We start from the raw sequence: 9,524 nt of genomic DNA, 5'->3' as shown, positions 1-9,524 counted from the left end.
ATTATTATTATTATTATTATTATTATTATTATTATTATTATTAGAAACGGGACCTCTCTGTGTAGCCCTGACTGGCCTGAAAGTTACTACATAGACTAGGAGGGCCTTAAACTCACAGAGATCTGCCTGCCTCTGCCTTTCTCAGAGGCCTTGATGAAAGGCAAAGGGCGCACCAATTCTGTGTCCTTGCTCAGGGGTAGACTTGGTAAAGTCCAGTCGGTGGTGGGGCGCTGGGGCCAGGGCCTCAAAGGAGTTAAGGTTTCCATTCCTAGGAACTTGTCTTTCTCCTCTCGAGGGATGTGGTTATCAGTTCGAAGACCGCTGTGTCTGAGGTGTCCTGTGTTCTCTTTGTTAACACTGTCTGACTTCGCTCTCTGCTGATCTTGACTTTCTCCCTCTACAAATAGTATATAAGATGCTGTACTTAGGGCTGGAGAGAGGGCTCAGAGGTTAAGAGCTCTGGCTGCTCTTCCAGAGGTCCTGAGTTCAATTCCCAGAAACCACATGGTGGCTCACAGCCATCTATGAGATCTGGTGCCCTCTTCTGGTAGAATGGTGTATACATAATAAATAAAGGAAAAAAAGGATGTTGTACTTAATACTCTTGCTGGGCATAAACAATCTCCTCCCAGCTTTTGTCTTTCTTATTTTTCAACACCTGGAACTGGAGTTACAGATGGTTGTGAACTGCCATATGGGTGCTGGGAATTGAAACTGGGTCCTCTGGAAGACCAGCCAGTGCTCTTAACCACTTAATCATCTCTCCAGCCCCATCACTGGCAACTTTTAGAAGTGTGTTGTGCTGGGCAGTGGTGGCACTTGTCTTTAGTCCCAGCATTTGGGAGACAGAGGCAGGTGGATCTTTGAGAGTTCAAGGTCAGTCTGGTCCACAGAGCGAGTTCCAAGACAGGCTCCAAAGCTACATAGAGAAACCCTGGCTCAAAAAAACAAAGACCAAATGAGTTACCTTTCTCCTCGCTGGAACCAAATACCTCCCAGAAGCAACTTAGGGAAGGAACCCTGGCTTACTGTTCAGGGGACATAGTCTATCAGGAAAGCCACCACCCAGGGCTCAGTCTGAGGCAGCAGAGCCAGGAGGCACAGTCACAAGGGGTTAACCAGGAAGCAGAGAGCTCTTCCTGAAAACAGATGGGATGTAACTCCCTAGGCCACTCCCCCACCAGCAACCCATTCCTTTTAGATAGGCCCTACCTCTTAAAAGTTTGCCCAGCCTCCCCAGACAATGCCAGCTGCTGGGGACCAAGTGCTCAACCACATAAGCCTGTGTAGGACATTTCATATCCCAAGCAGAACAGGAATAGTTATGGCCTGGAGAAGACCAGTTGGCCAATTTTGGTGTATCTTTATTAGTTCTAGGCAAGTGGCATCTAGGGGAAATTTTGCTCATTGGCTGGTTTGCCAAATAGCAGAGCCTCTTTTAACATCTTCGGCTGGCAGGGGACCATTCAGATACCTTTAAACGTTGGCAGGAACACTTTTACATATGAGAGTTTCAACCACACAGACATCAACTCATGATCTGGGGGACAGACTTCTTTGGGAAGGCAATTGGAAGAGACATGGTGCGCGGTGAAGTTCATGGGCATACACCTGAGTGTGCTGGGGTTCAGCAGGGCTCACCTGATAAGCTGAGGAGAGAGAGGAGCAGCAGCAAGCCAAGGCTGAGGTGCAGGGTTCCCGCTGCGTTGCAGTCCACTTTGGAGTTCTTGCAAGAGCACACCTGCACCCTGAGGTCTGTGATGTTCACCATGGGCGGCTTCCCTGAATCTGTCACCATGATGGGCAGGTTGTAGTTCGCTTTGTTCAGGTTCTGAAGAAGGCTCACAAGGGCATGGGTGTCTGGAAGACAGGAAGTCCTCGTGAGAGAGGAGAAGCTCTCCGTGGAGGTAGAGTGAGGTTCTGGGGCTTGGTGTACCCAGAAGTCATCGTGTGCAAATAACTTAGTCATAGGTGTGTTTGAATGAAATCGATTAACACCAAGTAAAACATTTTGTTCCTCAGTGGCAGTAGCCACGTTTCACACACTCGGTGGCAACAGGCTGTATGGGATGAGTGGCTCGGAGACAGTTTCTGTGGTTGGGTGCTGTACCGACAGACTCTTTATCTTGACTATCTTCAATAAAAATTTCTATGCTCAATTGTACAACACAGTTTCTCACCCCCTGCTACTGCCCCACTCCATCAGTGGTGCAAAAGCGAACTCTGATGGCATTTACAGCCGGATCAGTTCATTACTGGAGACGGGGTGGGCACAGTTCCTGCTGGGGAGGGGCGGGGGTGGGGCAGCCAGGAATAAAGGACGCTCCACAATTAGTAAGGCTGTAATCAATGTTGGGTCATGTTTTCCATTCTCCCCACCCATGCGGGAGGACAGGGAGAAAGAGAGATTGCTTGTGACAGTCGTGGTGAGAGAGGAACACAGGGCAATAGTGCTAAAGCCAACGATGAAAGCCAAGGTCAGCGAGACTGAGTCAAGCACACACCCCCACACCCCAGAAATCCCATGGGCATCCCTATGTGGGACAGGGAGCATCTTTGAGGAAGGAGAACAAAGGTTCAAAGCTGAAGGAACAAAGGCTGGCCGATTGTGGTTGCTGACTTACTGTTGATTTTGGAGATCTTCCAGACTTTATCAGGGACCGTCTGTTTATGAATCTCGAACTTGAAGGGGTCTGTATTGGGGTGAAGGTCCTTGTCTGAAGCTCCCAAAATGACCACACTGAGGTTTTTGGCATCATCACAGACTTCAGCCACCGTTGGGTAAATGAAGGGAGCATTGTCGTTCACGTCCTCCAGGGTTATCAGCAGAGTCCCAGTGCCTGTGGCAGGAGGGTTGCCTGTGGGAAAAGGTGACATTAGTGAGCCGTGGGTGTAGCAGGAGGTTGGTCTACCAGGGAGCTTCCTGTGATCGATACCTGGCGCATTTTCTATTCATTATCTAGTAACAGTTTCAACTGGGTTGACAGTAAAAGATGACACTTTTGCCTGAACTGTCCTTGAACCCGTGATCCTCCTGCCTCAGCTTCCTGAGTGCTGGACTCAAGTGTGACTAGCCACACATGCAAGGCGAGTGCTTTGCAACAGAGTCACATCTCCACTCGGCCTGTGGGTTTCAGAGATAGTGTCTTGCTCGGTAGCTCAGTTTGGCCTCCAAATGACAATCTTCCTACCTCACCTTCTGAGTACTGGGATTATAGATGTGTGTCACCAAACTTGGTTTTCAATGGTTCCTTAGAAAAGTTAGAGCCAGTTTGTAGGCCACAATTTGTAAGCATGTAGATTTCCTCTCTTTCCATAAAGATCAGATGTACTTCTTAAATCATAGTATGTTACTGATGGTCTCCAAATGATGGTGCCTTGACACAGTTATTTAAAATAATTTTTTATTACACTATGTATATTTGCATGTCTGTGTGCATGTGTGTGGGTGCTTGTGCAGGTCAGAGGACTACTTGGGGAAATCAGTTCTTTCCTTCTCTCCCTGTGGGTCACAGGCATTGGATTTAGATCATCAGACTTGGCAGCAAGTGCTTTTAACTTCTCAGCCATATCCCCTATTTACCAGCAGAGGTTTTAAAAGGGAGCTGAAGAGATGGCTCAGTGGTTAAGAGCACTGACTGCTCTTCCAGAAGACCCAGGATCTATTCCCAGGACCCCTATGGTGGTTCACAACTTTATCTATAACTCTGTTTCCAAGGGATCCATCACCCTCTTCTGGTCTCCTTGGGCACTGCATGTATATGATGTATAGAGATATATGCAGGCAAAAAATATACATAATTTTTTTCTTAAAGGGGGTTGTGGAGCAACCTGACCTGACTTATTGTTAGAAAACACATGTTTGTCTGGATAGGAGATGCTGGGTGCTGCCGGCAGGGAGCCTCCACAGTGGATTAAGAGGGGCATGATATGGGCAGTTTGCACAGGGAAAATACTTTATCTTTGTGAATGGGGGCTCAAGTGAGGTCATCAGAGGAAGAGCAAAGGCTGCTGAGGGGCCACAGGTCCAGCTCTGACTGGGCTGATGGTCCCTGAAACTCCATACACTGCAGAAATGCAGGGCTCAGGAGTACTGCTGGAGCTCTTAGAAGACTTCCTGGAAAACTAGGATGCTAGAGGGCTGACCCTGACCATAAGGATCCTGAATCTTAAAGACAGATGATGGTTTTGGAGAAAACATAGGGGAGATGAACTGAGAGGAAAGAAAATGATCGGGAGACTGAGGCAGGAGGATCAGAGTTTTTATTACTGTGATAAAACACCATGGCCAAAATCGACGTGGGGAGGAAAGGGTTATTTCATCTTCTAGTCCATCGTTGAGGGAAGTTAGGGCTGAACCCTGGAGGCAGGAGCTGAGGCGCTAGAGGAACACTGCTTTTACTGGCTTGGTCCTTAAGGCTTCCCCAGCCTGCTTTCTTACAGCACCTAGGACCACCTGTCTAGGGGTGGCCCCACCCACAAAGGGCTGATCCATTTCCCATCAATCATCAATCAAAAAAATGCACCCAGGCTCACCCTAGGCCAGTCTGGTGGGGGCATTTTCTCCAGAGAGATTCCCACCTCTCAGACGACTCTAGCATGTGTCTGATTGACATAAAACGAGCCTGCAGTGAGCAATCTGAGAATTGCCTGGGCTACAGAGTGAGCCCTGCTTCAATAGTCCCCGTCCATTAGAAAAAGAAACCAAAATCAAAATGAATTATCAAATCAAAAAGTAAATAGGAAAAAAAAAGCAGTGGGATTTCGCAAGGAGGATGTTCTGGGCATGTCTTGCTTTGTTTTGTTTTGTTTTTCATTAGTCGGGGAGAAATCAGCTCGAAGGGAGATGAAGAAGGAGCTCTGAGCAATGAGAAGAGAGAGCCCTTCCTAGACTGCGGGGAATGAAAATGCATCAACACCCAAAGATGGATGCAGAATGAACATTGAGATGTGCGAGGAAGAGGAGAATGCGGGATTAATCACGGAGGGCTCTTCCGAACCGGGCACGGCGCTAACTTTTGCTCGAACAACAGCTCCAAAGAAATGCATACTTACGCCACCGCCAGTTTCTCACTGTCAGCGCCAGCCATTTGGCCAAATCTCTTTGTTGAACAATTATTTTTCTCTTTTTATTGAACTAATTGACTATCTCAGAAGAATCCATTTTATATATCTCCCCTCCCCCCGCTCTGAATATATTATGAAGTAGCGTCGTCTGGGTAGAATGGCTGAGAAGACATTACGGGTGTCTGAAATATGGCCAGAAGAATTGGCCTCTTGTGAATTTAATTACAAGACTGTCTTCAGTTTCCCATGTGTCACTGCCCAGCCAGCTGGCGATGTCTTTTTCTCAGACAGTAGAAGGAGCTTGTTTCTTTGGGTGAGAAGAAAAGACTGGGTGAGCCAAAGCCCTTTCGGCTCTATCCTGCTCTCCTCGTTCAAGTTATTTTAAATTCACTGTGCTTTCTCTATCACTATGTGTGGTGTGGTGTGGTGGTGGTGGTGGTGGTGGTGTGTGTGTGTGTGTGTGTGAACCTGCACTGGAGCTACGACACCTATGTGGAGGTCAGAGGACAGTTTTTAAGAGTTGATTCTCTTTCCACTGTGGTTTCTGGGGACTGAAGTCATGCGGTCAGGTTTGCATGGCAAAGGCATAGTGCCTTTGCCTCTTAAGCCACCTTGGCACTTGCTTCCCTAGCTATGCCTGAGGAGGAGGGAAGTTACTCCAGAGACCAGCGATATTCAGGTGCAATGCTCCTGCCAAGGCTGCTTGGCTCCAGGAATAACGGAAAGCCCTGGGGCTTCTGGGTATTTTAGCCCCTATCATTTTCTTCTCTTCCTCTTGAGCAGCCCCCACTCCCCATGGGACAGTTCTGTGTGAAATCTAAGAACTCAAGCTTGGTTAGGACAGTGCCTCTTTTTCATGGACTTTCCATTTTAATAGAAAAAGCCCCAGGTTCAGTCATCATGTACGGCAGACTAACATGCCGGTTACCCAGGATAGGTGTATGGGAGACCAGCCATGAGCCTAGACTCCTGGATGCACCTACAGAAGACTAGAGAGCAGCCGACCAGTCACTCAGGATAGACTGATTGACAGCTGTGCTCTCATGGAGGAAGTCCATGGCTATGTTCTCCAGAAAGGTCTGAGGAAGTCCCAGTCCTGAATGTGGTGTGGGGCTCTGGCTGGGTGTGTAGGGGCTTTGGGATTGACTGAGGAGCTAGAAGGACCTGTGAGATATGAGCCATTCCGGTCCTCACCGTGGTGGTAGGGAACCCAGTGAAGGTCACTGACCCTCATTCCAGAGCCTCATGGCTGCGTTCACACTGAGCAGTATAGATACGTGGAGGGTTCTGCAGAGGATGGAAATGCCGAGCAGAGAGCTCAGCATGGGCTGCTGAGTTTAGGTCCCATTTGTGAACAGTGTCCCCTCTGGATAAACTATTGTCCTTTATGTTTAAATTTGATTAATTAAACAACTAATTAATTAGTGTTTTGTTCTTTTGAGAAGGGCTTACTCTGCATTCCAGATTGGCATGAAACTTATTACACAGCTCAAGTTGGCCTCGAACTCATGATCTTCCTGCCTCAATCCCTGAATGCTGGAATTACAGGCATGCGGCACTATGCCCGGCTTTATCCTTCCTATGTCAGAATATTTATTATGTAGTTTGATTTTTTACAGGATCCCATTTCCACTAGAAAATCAAACAAAAATCTGTAAACTATGATCTTGGCTTATCAAAATGTTTATTTATGTGTGGATATATGCACACATGTACAGGTACATAGAAGCCAGAGGAGAGAGAGCATTGGAATCTTTAGAACTGGAGTTACAGGTTGTGAGTCTCCATGTGGATGCTGGGAACAGGACTCTGGTCCTCTGGAAGAGCAGCCATTACTCTTAGCTACTGAGTCATCTCTGCAGATGCTCATTATTGATCTTATTTAGATCTTATAATTTTGAGCTATTGTGTTACAGTGTACTTATACGCACTGCTTTTGTATACAACTTAGTGGCATTGGGAGCATCCATGCTGCCATGCATCAGGCTCCTCTGCCATTAGAGCTTCCTCCCCTTTCCCTACGGCACCTCTGCCATCTGAGTATTTTGGGTCCCTCTTGTGAGTGAAACCGTTATCAGTATTGCTTATTTTATTTTTGCTTTTGTGTGTGTGCATGTCTGTATGAGTATATGTATGCATATGTGAAGGCAGTACCCACCCAAGCCAGAAGAGGGCATCAGATCAGAAGCTGGAGTTACAGATGGTTGGGAGCCACCAACTGTGGGTGCTGGCAATTGAACTCCCTTTCTCTTCAAGAGCAGCTAGCATTCTCAACTGTTGGGCTGCCTCTCCAGTCTCCAAATCATTTTTTAAAAAAGCAATAGTGGCATTTGACTAAGTCATTCTAAACACACTTGAGATTTTTAGCTTCCTGTTCCCACTGGCTAACTGAGCTGACAACATACTAGGGACCCAGACCATGCCATAGTCTGGCCGTAGCTGCCGTAGCTGGCCAGCATGCAGGGTGGGGACTGGCACCAATGCCAAGCCTAGTGGTCATCGTGGGTAATGAACAGACTCCTTTACTAGTACCGTCCATCAGGTGGCACTCTTTGGCAGCTATGAATAGCTTTCAAGTCTGTACATGTTCCCTAGAAATAACAGCAGGACGTGAGTTCTGTGCAAGGCCAGTATTTGCTGAGAGAGCCTAGGGAGACGGAAACTGAGTCTGGTTTCCTTGGGATTCTGGGTCATGTGTCAGCTATGCTCAGAGTCATCCGTTACTTTCTATATCAGCCCATTTATTATGTGATTTTTATAGGATCTCATTTCAACTATGAGATCAAATGAAAATACCTGCTCCATGATTTGGGGAAGCTAATCCCCAAAGGAGAGGCCTTATCTTCTGCCAGGAGAGGGATGGGGGTGGTGTGCTGTACTGAGAGACAGGCACAGGTTCCCTCCCTTCCTCCCCCCTTCCTTCCCGTACTTCCTCCATTCCTCTTCTTCCTCTCCTTCCTTTTGAGAAGGGTCTTCCTTGGCACAAGCTGGCTTTGAACTCACTTTAAAGCCAAGCCTGGCCTTGGCCTACAGATCCTACTGCCTCTGTCCCCCAGGTGCTGGGATTGCAGAAGTGTGTAACTGTGCCCAGTAAGTCTCTCTTTCTTTTTGGTAGTAAGGATGGAACCCAAGGCGCACCCTTTGTGGCTAGACAAATCTTCATCACTGATAAACACCCCCAGATCTTAAAAGACCTCATGCATTTTGCTTTATTCATTATGTTAGCAAAACAGGATTTTTCTCACTCCCCAAACACCAGGTCTTTTTTTTTTTTTTAATTTTGGTAGGTTCCATTATTCTGAGCATGTCTAAGCTTTATGCCTCGTAGATGAGGCACACAGCTGAAAACATAGCATGAACCTAATTTAAAAAGGTATGTATGGCCGAAGAAAGATCAGAAGGGAATATATTAAAATCCAAGTGGCAATTATCTCCTCAGGTAATGAACATTAAAATAGTACCTTCCTCTGCTTCTAATTTTCTTTACAATAACTGTGAGGGTTATAACAACCAGAAAGGAAACGCCAGATTCCAAAGTTACGCAGGAATTAAAGATAGTTTTTCCAGTTCTGCACGGCTCCCTTTTCTCTCAGCCTTCACTTATTTTTACAACAAATTGATTTTCTAGTAAATTTATAGTCATGTAACCAGCACCCCTTCTGATCCTAGAGATTTCCATTCTCAAGAAGAGACTCTTGGCACTAACTCTCTACTAAACTGCTGGCCCTGGACAATTGCTAACCTACTTTCTACTGGTATGGACTGTTCTAGACATTTCATATAAACAGAATATGTAGAAATTTATTTTGTGCATATGTTTTTTTAAATCTCCGTGTCTGTGAACCACTGCATGCAGTGTCTGTGGAGACCAGAAGGGGGCGTCAGATCCACTGAACTAGAGTTTGAGGGTTGTGAGCTGCCGTGTGGGTGCTGAGAATTTAAAACAGGTCCTCTTGACTACTAACCATCTGTCCACCCCCAGTATGTGACCTTTTCAAGTCTTCTTTTGCTTAATGTGTTTTTGAGACTTATCTATGTTGCAGCCTATCCCAGCCCTTTGCTCTTCCATGATGGCTAAATCATCCCTCAGTATATGGATAGCTCATGTGTTGTCCATGTGTTCATTGCTAATGGGCTTTTTCAATTTTTGCCCGTTACAAACAAGCCTGCTGTCAACATCTGCATCCAGGGGACCAAATTTGTACATGGGGGCAGTATCCTAAGTTCATGAGCCCCCACATGCAGCTCCCTTAGATGAACAGGGTCCCTGGGGTAGTTGGGTGGGCTGGTTTCATCAACATAGAACAAAACCATGTGTAGAGTGCACACCTGCAATCCCAGCACTTAGGAGGTGGAGACAGTAGGATCAGAGGTTCAAGGTTATCCTCAGCTACAGAGCAAATTCAAGGCCAGACTGGGCATGCACTGGGCATGCACGCACACACACATACACACAC

At 46.7% G+C, this 9,524-nt stretch overlaps 1 protein-coding gene across 2 annotated transcripts in view; it reads right to left on the bottom strand.

The window, feature by feature from the left end:
• The window catches only part of Cdh13 (cadherin 13), a 938,536-nt gene that overhangs the window by 8,341 nt on the left and 920,671 nt on the right, over positions 1-9,524 (bottom strand). For both annotated transcript variants that reach the window (XM_050144164.1, XM_050144165.1), the window contains 2 exons: positions 2,625-2,858; positions 1,642-1,860 (listed from right to left, as the gene is read on the bottom strand). In XM_050144164.1, coding sequence (XP_050000121.1) covers positions 1,642-1,860; positions 2,625-2,858 — 453 coding nt within the window. The remainder of the gene's footprint in view (positions 1-1,641; positions 1,861-2,624; positions 2,859-9,524) is intronic.

Source organism: Alexandromys fortis, unplaced genomic scaffold (genome assembly GCF_014885135.2).
Source record: "Alexandromys fortis isolate MF-2015 unplaced genomic scaffold, M_Fortis_MF-2015_v1.1 scaffold_1, whole genome shotgun sequence".
NCBI classification, from domain to species: domain Eukaryota; kingdom Metazoa; phylum Chordata; class Mammalia; order Rodentia; family Cricetidae; genus Alexandromys; species Alexandromys fortis.
This window is presented reverse-complemented; position numbering and strand designations above follow the sequence as displayed.